Consider the following 15,403-nt stretch of genomic DNA (forward strand, 5'->3'; position numbering starts at 1 on the left):
GAGGAAGGGCATTGGGGGGATGGGGTAACTGAGTGATGGGCATTAGGGAGGGCACATGATATAATGAGCATTGGGTATTATATGCAAGTGATGAATCACTGATTTCTAACTCTGAAACTAATGACACATTGTATGTTAGTTGATTGATTATAAACAAACAAAAAATATGCAATACCTTGAATTTATTAGGACCTCATACCGGTAATTTAAATTTTCCAGTGGTAGTAGCCCAAAAGTAAAGTTCAGAGATCATAAGCCTTTCAGATCCAAAATTCTAAGGCCCCCTTGAGTATTGAGTCCCAGTTGAGTTGAACTTCAGAAGAGACTGTGGATGTGTGGAGGAGGAGTTGAATCCTAGGTTTACAGCTCGGAGAATAGGGATAAGAGGCAAAAATGGATGTTTAGTTTTTGTTTTAATTAGAGGTGTTCTCATTGTGTTTGCAGGCAGAAAGTAGTAAGCCTGCAGAAAGAGACTGAATGTGCTTGAGGAAGGAGAATTGATGAAGCAGGATCCCAAGGGAAGAGGTGGAGATGGGTTCAAGATGATTGATAGAGGAAATGAGGGTGTCTGGGGAGCAGGAGGATTGATTGAGGAGATAAATTGGTACAAAATGAAGCCAGATGTTCCAAAACAAATGTTATCCACCTTACACTTTTATGCAGGCCTTTTTTCCTGCTAAAATGCCTTGATCAGAAACTGGAGGTTGGCCCTTCCCGTAATCACCATCGTTGGTACTCGCATCCTGCCTTCCTCCCACGTGTGGTAATTTGTGTTCTCTTACGAGAGTCCGCGGAAAGAAAAGCAGGCCTACATTATACTAGATTCCACCTGGTATCAGGCTCATTTAATTATTAGGTGAGCATACGAGGGCAACATATGAGGGTATAAATGTAAAAGAAACATAACTGGTTTTGTTTGTTTTCTCTTTTTCCTTAATTCTTGACACTAGACCTCACTTCTCCAGCAGCTGATAGCTATAATGTAGCTAGGAGAAATATTAAAAGTCAGATGTATAACAGATATACACATTTCAGAAGTTCTAACTTGTCTCTTTTAAAATATTTTCCCAAGGTTTTAAAGGAACATGGAAACAATATTTTTATTTCTGCTGGTTTTTTGTTTTTGTTTTAAACAACAGAAAACCAAAGTCTGAATTAAGAACTTCCTAAATACCTTGATGGCAAAAGCCATATGTAAAGGGTCAGAGCGAGAAAAGGAGTTGCAAGCACTTTTGTTTGTGAGTTGAGGTTTGCAATAGTAAAAGCACTTTCCTAATCCCAAGTTCTATTTCACTATCTTGAATGGTCTCCACAGGAAGGACTGACAGTAATATATTTATGATGATAACTTCTGTCTCTTTCAACGGGATTTTATGTAATTAAGTAATCCAAACTGGTGACTTTAAATGATAAACTTTTATTCTGAATATACTGTTTTTGCACAAGATTTAACACAACATTTTCTGGGATTATAAATATTTTTATAACAGTATTATACAAATTTTTACAAAATTTTTTTTATCAGGCTAGTTAATTTCCACAAAAGTGTCAAGAGAACATAATAAAGGGGAGAAAAGATCTTTTGTTCACAAAGCCAGTTGGCCTTTTGCATGGATGCACACTGAGCATTTCAATAAAAGTATCCCTAAAAAGCATGATCCAACAATCATACGGCACAACAAAAAAGACAGCTTTGTCAGGTCACACTGTAAACTCAGCTGGCATCTATACAAGACAGTATCCCATTAGTCTCAGTGGAATTTCTTTGAGTTGATTATGTGAACTAGAAATAAGGTAGAGGAAACTCTTGGTGAGGGTTGTCTGAGTCTTTGAAATTCTGGAATTTACACTTGATACTTCCATTGTATTGATTTGCTCTTTACAGAAGTATACACGAAATATTAGCAATATTAACATTCTGCTAATGGGAAAACAACACGAGTTCTAGATAGTAATAAAATATTTTAAGTTGGGGGCAAGTGAAATCATCATTCTATTCTACACTTGAAAAAAATCGCAGCGCTCACTTTGTTTCACAAGGTCAAACTGTCTACCGCTAGATATTTTAATGTCAACTAACAATTAATGGAATAGTTCAGTTTAAAATTAAGACACAGAATTTAAGCTTTGGTGGAGAGAAAGATTTAAATGAGACATAAAATAGAAGAGAGCATCAAATAAGCAAGTAACACTTGGGTTGCAAAGGTCACTTAAAAGGGATACTGCCTATTTGAACCCAGTAAGGCCAGTTTTAAAGTTAATAAAAGGAATATTCTAGGAAAACTTACAAATGGCAGCAACACTGTTTTGTTTTGTGTTTTTTTTCCCCCAAGTAAAGCAATATGCCTCAAGCATTAGAAACATGAAAAAAGATCATACTAAAATCTTATAGGCCCAGGACCTAAAAATCTCTTCAATCAAACTTGCTAACTATGTCATGTTAAAAATCTGTTACAAATATGGACCACGACTGGTGTTTGGCAGTAATGCTGGTTGTTCAAATGAAGAAAATATAAAGAAACCATTAATGTTAAAGTCATTCCTGTTACTCAACACCAACGTTAAGACTTTACTTTGATTTTGTTCTAACGACAAACTACATTAAACTGGATGAGTAGAGCAAAAGTGAAAGAAGCCGAAGAGTTTAAAAGCTTTTTTTCTCGATCATTTAGTCTTTGAAAATCAATATTTATGACAGGCTATATAATTGGAGTTCTTGTCAAGAATTAGAACTCAGAGAAAAAAATCCTAAATTAAATATGACAATTTGATGGGATGAGTGTTACTGTTTTTGAAAAAAATGCTAAAACTATGAAGACTCATCTGAGTGAGGCATGAGAACAGTTTTTAGTCAGAAAGCACGTTCTTACCCAATTTATCACCAAGTACATGGTTCTCATATATAGGTTTATTTTCTAACAGAAAAGCAAGGATCAAGCAAGACTCGTGCATGTAAATATATTTTGATGGCAAATGGAACCAATAGGACCCTGCCAAGAGATGCCGAGTTTAACTGTGATTAATGCAACAGTAATGTAGATGATGAAAACACTATTTCAGTGACATTAGCCATGAAAATATATTTAATAGATTTTAAAGATAATTTGAAGGTAGTTTGTTGTATGCTGGAAGCAATTCAGTTGTCTTAATGTGCGTCATAGATACACACGAACTAACATAATTTTATATTTTGATATCCCCTTCCCAACACTTTCATGATTTAAAATAGTCTAGCAAAAGTTAACAGTAAGTTTTAAATATGTAATCAACAAACAACATGATTGAAACATAGTGTCACTAGAGTGAGAAGTTCCATGTTTTTTTGTTTTTTAATCACTTTGGTGTTTTCTAAAACGTCAATACCAGTTACAAATGAGACTACAAAATCACAACAATGCGTTAGAAATGGTAACTGACGTCAACTCTTAGAACAATAGCTGGCGAAGTGATTCCATTCCCACCCACCCCCATTTTTAAATAAAAAATAGTTTAAATAAGGAAATATACACAAAAGGTTCCTAGGGCATATCGGTGGTGGGAAGGAATTACGAATGTCTGCAAAGCTAAAAACAAAACAAATGTATTTTAAACTATGCTAAAGACTTGGTTATGTCTTTGACACGCGGAGCATCTTAAAGCATGCTGGATAATGTTAATAAGGTATTGACTTAAAAATGATGTATAAGAAAATGTCCAGCATAGACACACACCAATATTTGGCATGTTCAAAATAAGAACAAATGTATTTCACCATAAAAAATATTTGTATACTTCCAGCCTTCGGCAGAATTACTCAGTTGAACTAGAATTACACATTCGTTGTTTTTACCCTTTCTTCAAACACTGATGACTCCTAAAAATTATTTTTAAAAGCATAAATAATAATCTACCATATTACTCTATATTGAAGTACCCGGTTTACTACACTAATCATTTTCACCAGTGAGGCTGTAGAAAAACAATTTTGAGTATTCACAATCAAGTATTCATGTGCATACATACAGATTCAAGGTTTCCTATTTGTTCAGATTATTATAAAACCGTCATCAAACTGCATGGAATCTTGGTCACGTGATCGTATCTACCTTTTACAATGGCGGGGGGGAAAGCAGCGGCGGTGGAAATGTCTGGAGCATATGTGCTCCTGTTCAAACGAACAAAGAGGAAACCTAGTGTGAATCTTCATTGAGAACATATATGTACTCTTCAAAAAATAAATGTGTCAAATCTGATTTATGTACTTAAAATATCTGTACATAGGTTTTTCAGGCAAAAGCATGAGTCTGTATAAAATCCATTAATTCCCATTTCACCATTTACCTACCCCAGTCATTCGGCATTGACATTGCACAGTATATTCAGAGTAATTTAACGACATTTTTAAGGATGACTTAAGTGCATTACACTGCAAGGTTCAGAGTCTTACATAACAATAATGTCACTCAGTTAACTTTTCAAAGGACTATACTCTACAGTAAGAGAAAAACAAACCGAAAGTTAAAATAGCAGCAGCATCATGCAAAATACCCTTGGTAACCAAAGTTCATTTATCACAAGAAAAGACGTTTTCCCCTCCCCCCAACAAGCTTCTCTTAGAGCATTTTGAATTATTTGGCTAGCACTACATAACTTTACTGTGAACAAAAGAAACATTACATCGAAGCATTAAGGGCTTACATTTATGAGGAAATATGTCACGTGTTCAAATTGCATCTTCAAGCACCTTTAGTTTAATAGTTTCTTAGTTATTATTTTCAAACACCAATTCATTAACCCAGCAAAACTTAATTGGTCATCACTTGTGTTCTGTTTTTGGCAGAGAAGCCATTCTTCATAAGGCATTTTATTTATGGCAAATTTCTTTTTTAGAAAATTGGCCATTATTTCTATTTCAACAGATTACATCCATCTCTCCCTATTTTATTTTTCAATAATAACTACTCAAAGCAGGAAATAATTTTTAACAAAAGAATACGTGAAGGCAAAAATAACTCCTCCCCCCACCCCCGCCGAGATTTTCTTGGTAAAAGAACAAGAATTGCAGCAGGTCAAAATTCCAGGTCAAGGTCAAGACAATTTGTAGGATTCATAAACAGTATGGGGAGCCCTTTTACATATAATCACCAAACAACGCAAACAATGAACTCTCCAATTTCCCAATAGAGCATGTATAGAATTTTGCTTTGATGTTTTACATAGATGATGCAGCATTCACACAAGTTTAAGGATCTGAGACCCTGACATGCAGCCAGTGGGGGCCATATGAGTCTGCGCCTTAGATTTAGCGATGGTATGGGCCCAGCGAGTGTTCTGCTCATTCCACAGTTGACCCTATTTGAACACAACTGAGGGCTCATGTTTTGGCAGGGTCCGGAGTTTAATTATGCAGACTGAGTTTTAGAAGGTCATAACTGGCAGTGTCTACTGCCAGATAAAAGCCAAAGTAGAACAAACTGGACTCCGATGATGGACCACAGCGAGGGATTCAATCCAGAAACACCACCACAGTCAGTATAATCCTCCTGTTGTAAAGAAAAGGAAAAAGAAAAATCCTGAAGAAATCCTTAGTAAGCCATTTTTCAGAGCACTCATGTTTAGTCCACTTCTGAACTCACCTGATAAAATGGTTTTAATTTAAACCCAAATAAATGACATTACCCTGGATTTTATAGTAACAGCAATTTTGAATAAAGCAATATTCCTAATATCATTTCAAGAAGGCTTTAAATTTTGAGTTGCAAATTCTGATGACTAAGAAAATACCAGAAGAGTAAATGCTGTTTTGACCAATGCACCAGTTGTTAAATTAAAAAAAAAAAAAAAACAACTTTGAGAGTATGAAATATTCCTAGATATTTACAAAAATAAGGAGTAACTATAAAATTTACTCTAGGTTTTATAATACCCAAGAATTATCATTTTAGCAATTATGCTTATTTCAATAAGGCAAAGTTTGGGACTGGTTAAATCAATGTGAGAAATGATCTCTATTTTCCATATCTTTTATATCCAGTTTCAAAGATAAACATACCAACCTGCACTTGTAGCATCGGGACCTTCACCAAAATTAAAATAATAGTGTATCTGAATCATGCATGAAAAGACACTCCAAAAACATATTCAATATAAAGAGCTGAGCTATCAAGAGACATTTGTTTAATTTACAGAACCATGAAATAAAAGCAATTGATACACCTATTTGGATCCACCCCCACGTTGTCTCATGGTAGCTCATTAAGTGCCTTTAAATGCAGAATTATCCTTTATCATCTATTCCTAGGTTCTGTGTTTGTAACATTTTCTACATCCTTTGGTTTCTTTTAATTACTGAATTTCATAAAGGATGTTTAGGAAAATAAGTAGATGTAGATATGAGGCTTGTTAAAAAATACATTATGCCAAGGTTCATCATCCAATAACCCAAGTAATAGGTTATGTAAATAAATAGATGAGTAAATAAAATGTTCAGAATGATTTTCCAAAGACTCTGAGCTTGCAGAGAAGAGAATGTTGGCTTGTTTTTTGTCACTAGGGTTTAATACAGTGCCTGCCCCCCCAGTAAAACACTTAAAATTTCTATCTTGAGCTGCATTTTGAGGCAGAACACTTCTTCTGTTTGTTAAAGAGAAGTCTGAAAGAAACAAAAGAATCTATTTAAAAAAAAACTTATTTTTCAAAAGCTAGCTCCTAAATCTAAAGAGTAACGCAAAATGATGATCCATTCTTGGTCCTCATCTTATTTTACTTTGCATGAGCATTTGGCAATGTACAATATTCTCTCCTTAAAATATTTTCTCATGTATATTTGTCCAACAGATCTGGTTCCCTCCAAATGTGTTTTGGGCTCATCTTCTTGTCTTTAGCTCAACCTACTTCTCTCCATGCGTTCTACATGATAGACTTTTCCAGCAGTTACTTCTCTTTTTAAATTTACACTTTCTTCCTAAGTAACCTAATCTAGTTCTATAGTTTTAAATGCCATTCATTTGTTAACAATTCATAATTTTATCCCTAATATGAAAATGATTTTGCTTGTGTTTTTTCATTTTGCTTTTAAAATTTTAACTTTTCTCTTTAATAGACAAAATTGTAAGATATTTAAAGTACATATTTTGGTGATTTGATAGACATTGTAAAACATTACCCCCCCCAGATAATTAGCATGTCTATTATCCACATATTTATCATTTTCCCCCAACTGGTGAGGATACTTAAGTTTTACTCTCTTGGCAGATTTCAGTTCTACAATGTTCATTAGCTATAGTCATCATGTTTTAATAGACCCCCAGACTACTCATTTTATAGCCAAAGTTTGTATCCTTTTGCCAACCTCTCCCTACCTCCCCCTAGCCACTGGCAACTCCTTTTCTTCTCTTGGTTTCTATGAGTTTTATTATTTTTTTTAATAGAATTCACATATAAGTGATGTCATGCACTATTCATCTTCATCTTGCTTGTTTCATTTAGCAAAGTGCCCTCAAGTTCCAACACTGTTGTCAAAAATGGCTGGGTGTCCGTCTGTCTATCTACATACCACTCTTTCCACTCCTCTGTGGATGGACACTTAGGTTGTTTCTATATCTTGGCTATTTAAAAAAAATGCTGCAATGAATACAGGGGTGCATATATCTTTTCTAGTGTTTTAGTTTTCTTCAAATGAGTACCAAGAATTGCCAGTTCATACAGTAGTTGTATTTTTAATTTCTGAGGAACCCCCATACCAGTTTTCATAGTGGTGTACCAATTAATGGTCCCACCACTAACACAGAGGACTCCCTTTCTCCACATCCTTGCCGGCAATGGTTATCTCTTGTCTTTTTGATAACAGTCATTCTAGCAGGTGTGAAGTGGCATCTCCTTAAAGTTTTGATGTGCTTGTCTCTGCTCTGTGATGTTGAGCCTGTTTCACGTACAGACATACCTTGGATATATTGCATGCTCTGTTCTAGTTGCAGATATTCAATAAAAGGTATATTGCAATAAAGCAAGAAAAAATAATGTTTTGGTTTCCCAGTGCATATAAAAGTTAGGTTTATACTATACTGTTGTCTTTTAAGTGTATAATAGCATTATGTCTAAAAAAGCATACACTTTAAAAAAAAACTATAGTGATAAAAAATGCTAACCATCATCTGGGTTTTCAGTGAGTCTTTTTTTTTTTTTTTCTCCTATTCAAGGGTCTTTGCCTCGATTGTTGATGGCTGCTGACTTGTCAGGGTGGTGGTTGCTGAAGGTTGGGTGGCCATGGCCATTTCTTAAAATAAGACAACAATGAAGTTTATTGCATTGACTGACTCTTTTAGGAACACTTTCTCTGTAGTCTGTGATGCTGTCTGATAGTACTGTACCCACAGTAGAACTTTCAGAATTAAAGTCAATCCCCTCACACCCTGTCCCTTGATTGACTAAGTTTATGTAGTATCCTAGCTCCTCTGTTGTCATTTCAACAATATCAATAGCATCTTCACCAGCAGGAGATTGTATCTCCAGAAAACACTTTGTTCATCCAGAAGAAGCAACTCTTCATCCATTCAAGTTTTATTGTGAAACTGTACCGATTCGGTCACATTTGTAATTCCAGTTCTTCTGCCATTTCCACCCCATCTTCAGTTACTTCCTCTACTGAGGTCTTGAACCCCTCAGAGTTATCCATGAGGGCTAGCATCAACCAGGTGTATTCTCAGTGTGCTGTCATATTTTGAAAGGGATTTCTCCCCCCCACCCCCAGCCCCGCCAAGTACTAGGTCTCAACAGTGGGCTTCAAATGTTCAGTAAGCCATGTTGTCATGTGCTGTTCTCCAAGCTTTGTTGTTACATTGATAGAGTATAGGTAGAGTGGACTGAGCACAATTCTTAAGGGCCCTGGGATCTTTACAATGGTCAATGAGCACTGACTTCAACTTAAAGTCACCAGCTCATTAGCCCCTAAGAAGACAGACAGTCAGTCCTTTGAAGATGGGTAGTGACTTCTCATCTCTAATTATAAAAGTATTAAGATGACACCTTTTTCCAATAGAAGGCTGTCTCATCCACATTGAAAACCTGTTGCAACCCTGTTTGTTTCCTATAGTTTGGCAGTTGCTAGAGGGGAGATGAGTGGTGGGATGAGGTAACTGGGTGATGGGCATTAAGGGGGGCACCTGATGTAATGAGTACTAGGCATTATATGCAACTGATGAATTTGATGAATTCCTTAACTCTACCTCTGAAACTATTAATATACTACATGGTAATTAATGGAAATAAAATAAATTTTATTTTTAAAAAACCTGTTGCTTAATATAGCCACTTGTGTTGATTACCTCAGTATCTGGATAACTTGCTGCTTTACCTTGTACTATTATGTTAAGGAGCTGGCTTCTTTGCTTTAATCTCAAGAACTAACCTCCGCTAGCTTCAGATTTTTCTTTTGCAGATTCCTCATCTCTCTAAGCTTTTATAGGAATGAAGAGAATTAAGGGCTTGCTGTGGATTAGGCTTTGGCATAGGCAGTGTTGGGGCTAGTTTGATCTCCTATCCAGACCACTGAAACTCTCTCTATGTCAGCTATAAGGCTGTTTGACTTTCTTATCATTTGTATATTCACTGGAATAGCACTTTTCATTCCCTTCAAGAACCTCCCTTTTGCATTCATGCCTTGGCCAAATATTTGGTGCAAGAGGCATAGGTTTGAGCCAGGGTTGGCCTTTGAAATGCCTTCCTCACTAAACTTAATCATGTCTACCTTTTCATTTAAGGTGAGGGACATGTGACACTGTCTTTCACTTGAACACTTAGAGGCCATGCAGTGTTATTAATTGGCCTAATTTCAATATCATTTCATCTCAGGGAACAGGAAGGCCCAAGGACAGAAAAAGGTCTGGGGAAACAGCTGGTCTTTAGAGCGTTCAGAACACACACAATTTGTTGTCTCTGATAGGCGGGGTTTATGGTGCCCCAAAGCAATTACAATGGTAATATCAAAGACCACAGATCACCTTAACAAATATAATTATGGCAAAAAAGTTTGAAGTATTGTGAAAACTATGAAAATGGGACATAAAGACAAATGTAAGCAAATGCTATTGAAAAAACGACACAAGTACAATTTGCTTAATGCAGGGTTGCCACAAACATTCAGTTTGTTAAAAACAAAACAAAACAAAACAAAAACCCTACATGAGTGTAAAGTGCAATAAAGCAAAGTACACTAAAACAAGGCAGGCCTGTTTTTGGGGCGTCCTATATTTGGGATATTGGCCCCTTACCAAATAATGCCTCCCATTTCATGGATTGCCTTTCAACTGTGTTGGTCTCCTTTGCCATGCAGAAGCTTTTAACTATGCTGTAGTCCCATGTTTATTTTTGCTTTTGTTGCCTTTGCCTTTGATGTAAAATTTTAAAATTCCTCGCCAAAACCCATGTCAATGAGTTTACTTCCTAGGTTTTCTTCTGGGGGTTTTACTATTTCAAGTCTAAAGCTCAGGTAGTTAACCCATTTTCAATTGGTTTCTGTGTATGGTCTAAGATACTGATCCAGTTTTATTCCCTTGGGTGTGGCTGTTCCCAGTATTATGAATGGAAGAGACTGCTCTTTTCCCATGGTATGTTCTTGGCTCCTTTGTCATAAAATAATTGAACATATAAACATGGGTTTACCTCTGGGCTATTTTGTTCTATTGATCCGTACATCTGTGTGTGTGTGTGTGTGTGTGTGTGTGTGTGTGCATCCACATACCAGCACTGCTGTTTGATTAATGTATATAATATAGGTAGAAATCAAGAAAGTGGGGGTGCCTGGGTGGCTCAGTGGGTTAAAGCCTCTGCCTTCAGCTTGGGTCATGATCCCAGGGTCCTGGGACTGAGCCCGCATCAGGCTTTCTGCTCAGCAGGGAGCCTGCTTCCCTTCCTCTCTCTGCCTACCTCTCTGCCTACTTGTGATTTCTGTCTGTCAAATAAATAAATAAAATATTAAAAAAAAAAAAAAGAAATCAAGAAAGTGTGATGGCTCTAGCTTTGTTCTTTTTTCTCAAGATTGCTTTGGCTATAAGGGTTTTGTGGTTTCATTCATATTTTAGAATTGTTTGTTCTATTTCAGTAAAAAATGTCATTGAAATTTTGATAGGAATTGAAGTGAAATTGCAGATTCTTTGGATGGTATGAGCATTTTAACAATAATTCTAATTCATGAGCACTGAATTATCTTCCTATTTGTGTCTTCATTTTATGTTACGGTTTTTAGTGTACAGGTTCCTTACCTCCTTGTTTAAATTTATTTCTAGGTATTTTATTCTTTTGGATACATTTGTAAATGAAATTATTTTCACAACTTCTCTGATATATTTTATTAGTGTATAAAATTCAACTGATGTTTTTACCTTCCTTTTTTTAAATCTGGCAATATTACTGAATTTGTTTATTCCAACAGGTAGAGTCCTTGGGATTTTCTACATATAAAATATTTCGTCTGCAAATAGGGATAGTTTTAATTCTTACTTCGCAATTTGGACACTTATTTTTTTTTTCTTACCTAATTGCTTTGCCTAGAACTTATAGCACTGCACTGAAGGAGCAAGAATGGGCGTCCTTGTGTTGTTCATGATGTTAGTTCTTATCACTGAATATGGGGTTAGCTGTAGGCCTTTGTTATGCTGACGTATATACTTTATATACCAATTTTGTGAGGAGTTTTTCTCAAAATGGATGTTAAATTTTGTAAGTGCTGTTTCTGCATTATTGTGATCATACAACTTTTATTCTTCATCTTGTTAATATGGTGTATCACATTGGTTGATTTGTCAATGTTGAACTGTCCTTGCATCCTTGTAATAAATCATACTTGATCATGGCATTGGTCTTGTATTGCTGAATTCAGTCTGCTAACATTTTATTGAGTTTTTGCATCTAGGTTCATCAGATCTAGAGCTATAATTTACTATCTTGGGGTGTCCTTGTCTGGTTTTGGTATTATGGTAAGGCAGGCTTTGTAAAACGAATTTGAAAGTGTTCCCTCCTGTTATTTTTGAAAGTTTGAGAGGGATTGATACTAATTTTTCTTGGAATGTTTGGTAGAATTCACCAGTGAAGCTGTCTGTTCATGGGCTTTTGATTGTTGGGAGGTTTTTGAGAGCTGATTTAGTAGCCTTACTAGTAACTGATATGTTCAGATTTTCTATTTTTTATGAATCATTCTGGATAGGCTACATGTTTTTAGGAATTTATCAATTTCTTCTAGATTTTCCAATTTTTGCCATTTAATTTTTATAGTGGTCTGTTATGATACTTTATATTTCTATGATACCAATTTTGATGTCTCTTCTTTTATTTCTAGTTTTATTTATTATAATCCTTTTTTTTTTTTTTTTTGGTAAGTATAGCTGAGGTTTTGTCTATTTCATCTTCTCAGAAGGCCAGTTTGTTCCATTGATCTTTTCTATTGTCTTTTAAGTTTCTATTTCAGTTGTTTCTGTCATGATCTTTGCTATTTCCTGCCTTCTAGCACTGAGCTTAGTTTGTTCTTAATCCTTAAGGTATAAATCTATTTGAGACCATTCTCTATTCTTAGTATAGGTCTTTATCACTATAAACTTTCCTCTTATAACTGCCTTGCTGCTTCCCATTTTGGTTCAGTGTATTTCCATCTTCATTTGTCTCTAATTTGTTTTTAATATATAACATATATATAATAAAATATGTAACACACACATACACACACACACACACACACACACACATAAAATACCAAATTTCTCTTTTGCTTTCTTTGACCCACAGTTGTTAAGTGGCATGCCATTTTATCTCCACATATTTGTGAATTGTCCAGTTTTTTTCATATAGTTGATATCAAGTTTCATACAACTGTGGCCAGAAAAGATACTTGATATTTCAACCTACTCAAATGTATTAAGGCTCCTTCAGTGTTCCAACATATGTTCTATCTGAAGGAAGTTTCATGCACACTTCAGAAGAAAGGGTATTCAGCTTTTGGATAGAATGTTCTGTAAATGTCACTTAACTCCATCTGGTCTAATGGGTCATTTAACTCCACTGTTTCCTTGTTCATCTTCTGTCTGGATGATCTATCCATTGTAAGTGGGGAACTGAAGTCCCCTACCAGTATTCCTACTATTACTACTATTACTTTGCTGCCTACTTTCCCTATTAGGTCTGTTAATATTTGCTGTATATATTTAAATGCCTCTGTGTCAGGTGCATAAATATCTACACATGTTACATCTACTTGATTGATTTTGATTATCAATATATATCAATATATCTTATTACAGTGTTTGTCTTGAAGTCTATTGTGTCCAGGTATAGCTACCCCAGCTTTCTTTTTATTTATATTTGCATGGAATATGTTTTTCTACCCATCCACTTTCATATACTTTAAGGTGCATGTCCTTAAGCCAGAAGTATGTGGTTTTGATTTGTATTTGCCTGGTGACTGCTGATGCTAAACATCTTTTCATGTAGCCATTGTCCATTTTGATGTCTTCTTTGAAAACATGTCTATTTAGTTTTCCTGCCCAATTTTTGTTGGTTTTTTAAAAACTTTCATGAGTTCTTCATATATTCTGGATATTAACTCCTTGTCATAGATACATAGAGAGATATATAGAGACATATATATGTATAGATACAGATATATTGCTTGCAATTTTTTGCCTCATTCTGTAGGACGCCTTTTCTTTAGTGGTTTCTTTGGCTGTGCAGAAACATTCAAAATTGTCACAGTCCCATTTGTGGATTTCTGTTTTTGTTGTTTGTGCTTTTGGTGTTGTAACCAAACATCATTGCCAGGACCAATGTCAAGGAAATTCTTCTTACTTTATGTTCTAGGACTTTTATAGTATCCTATCTTAAAGTTTGTGATTTATTCTGAGTTAATTTTTGTGAGTATGTAAGAGAGGAGTCCAGTCCCATTGTCCTCCACGTGTTTATTTTCCCAGCACCATTTGCTGGAGACCATCCGTTCCCCAGTTGGGTGTTCTTGGCTATCCTACCGAATATTAGTTGAATGTATGTATTTGTATGTATTTGGGGTTTCTTTCTGGGCTCTCTTCTGTTCCATTAGTCTATGTGTTCATTTTTTGTGCCAGTACTATACTGTTTTGATTACTGTAGCTTTGTAGTACAAAATCAAAAAAATCTAATACCTGCAGGTTTGTTTTTTTCCCTCAGGATTATTATGGTATTTTGGTATTTTGTGGACCATAAAAATGTTAGATTTTTTTTTTTAAATTTCTGTGAAGAATACTGTTGGTATTTTGATGGGGGGTACACTGAATCCACAGATGGCAGTGGGTAAATATGGACATTTTAACATTATTCTCTAAACCCATAAACACAGAATATCTACTTATGTTGGTCTTCTTCCTTTCCTTAGTCTTAAAGTTTTCGTTGTGCGGTTCTCTTACTTTCTTGAAGTTATTCCTGAATACTTTGTTTTTGATGCTATGGTGAACTGGGATAGTTTTCTTTTCAGATATCTTATTATTAATGTATACAAATGCATCTGACTTCTGATTTTATATCCTGCAAGTTTACTGAAATCTCCTCAGACCGCCACACTGATTGATCTCTGCCTCTTCTCCTCTCTGATGTCTTTGGGTGAAGTCTTCGGGGTTTTCTGTATACAGAACCATATCATTTGCAAGTACTGGCAGTTTTATTTCTTCCTTCCCTATTTGCATCCCTGATACTTCTTTGTCTTGCATAAAATTCTAGCTAGGACTTCTGTACTAAATTGGATAAGAGCAGTGAGCGTGGGCCTTCTTGTCTTATCTCTGAGACATTTTCCTCTAGTGAGTATGTTAGCTGTGTGTCTGTCATATGGCCTTTATTATGTTGAAGGATGTTCCTCTATACCCCCAATCTGACCAAGGTTCTTACCCTGAAATGTCGTATTTTGTCAAATGCTCTTTCTTAGCTATCTATTCATGTCATTTGTATCTTTTATGTTATTACTGTGATACATTACCCTCAGCTCTGCGACTTTTTTGTTCTTTTTAATATTTTCTATTGTTCATGCGTCTTTCTCTGACTTTGGTAAACATCTTTATGACTATTATTTTGACTCCTTAATGTCAGTTAGTAAAGTTTTATGTTGTTGTTGCTGTTTAGAACATATTTTTTCTATTCTGTGTTGGTTTCTATGCATTAGATAAAACAGCCACCTTTCCCAGTAGTTGAAGTGGGCTGATATCTGGTGGTGGGGGGGGCTGATTTCATACAGCACCTAGATGTAGGCTGATTAGAGCCTGGAACCTGAGGCAGCAGTTTTTAAGGTATGCAGTTAGACCTTTCCCTTTTATGGTATGACTGATAGAAGAGCATTTTTGTCAGCTCTCTCTCTGCTGAGCCCTCGGGGAATACAGCCTTAAGAACTATTTATCTGAGAACATCAGCCATACTGGCCACC

General features: G+C 35.5%; 1 protein-coding gene across 6 annotated transcripts in view; it reads right to left on the reverse strand.

Annotated features, from left to right (window-relative positions):
• Nucleotides 1-1,397: 1,397 nt before the first annotated feature.
• CACNA2D1 (calcium voltage-gated channel auxiliary subunit alpha2delta 1) overlaps nucleotides 1,398-15,403 on the reverse strand; it is a 503,137-nt gene continuing 489,131 nt past the window's right edge. For all 6 annotated transcript variants that reach the window (XM_004739625.2, XM_004739624.2, XM_004739622.2 and 3 more), the window contains one exon: nucleotides 1,398-5,522. In XM_004739625.2, coding sequence (XP_004739682.1) covers nucleotides 5,406-5,522 — 117 coding nt within the window. In that variant the 3' untranslated portion in view covers nucleotides 1,398-5,405. The remainder of the gene's footprint in view (nucleotides 5,523-15,403) is intronic.

This window comes from Mustela putorius, unplaced genomic scaffold, assembly GCF_011764305.1.
Source record: "Mustela putorius furo isolate JIRA1106 unplaced genomic scaffold, ASM1176430v1.1 tig00003845_pilon_pilon_pilon, whole genome shotgun sequence".
Lineage (NCBI taxonomy): Eukaryota > Metazoa > Chordata > Mammalia > Carnivora > Mustelidae > Mustela > Mustela putorius.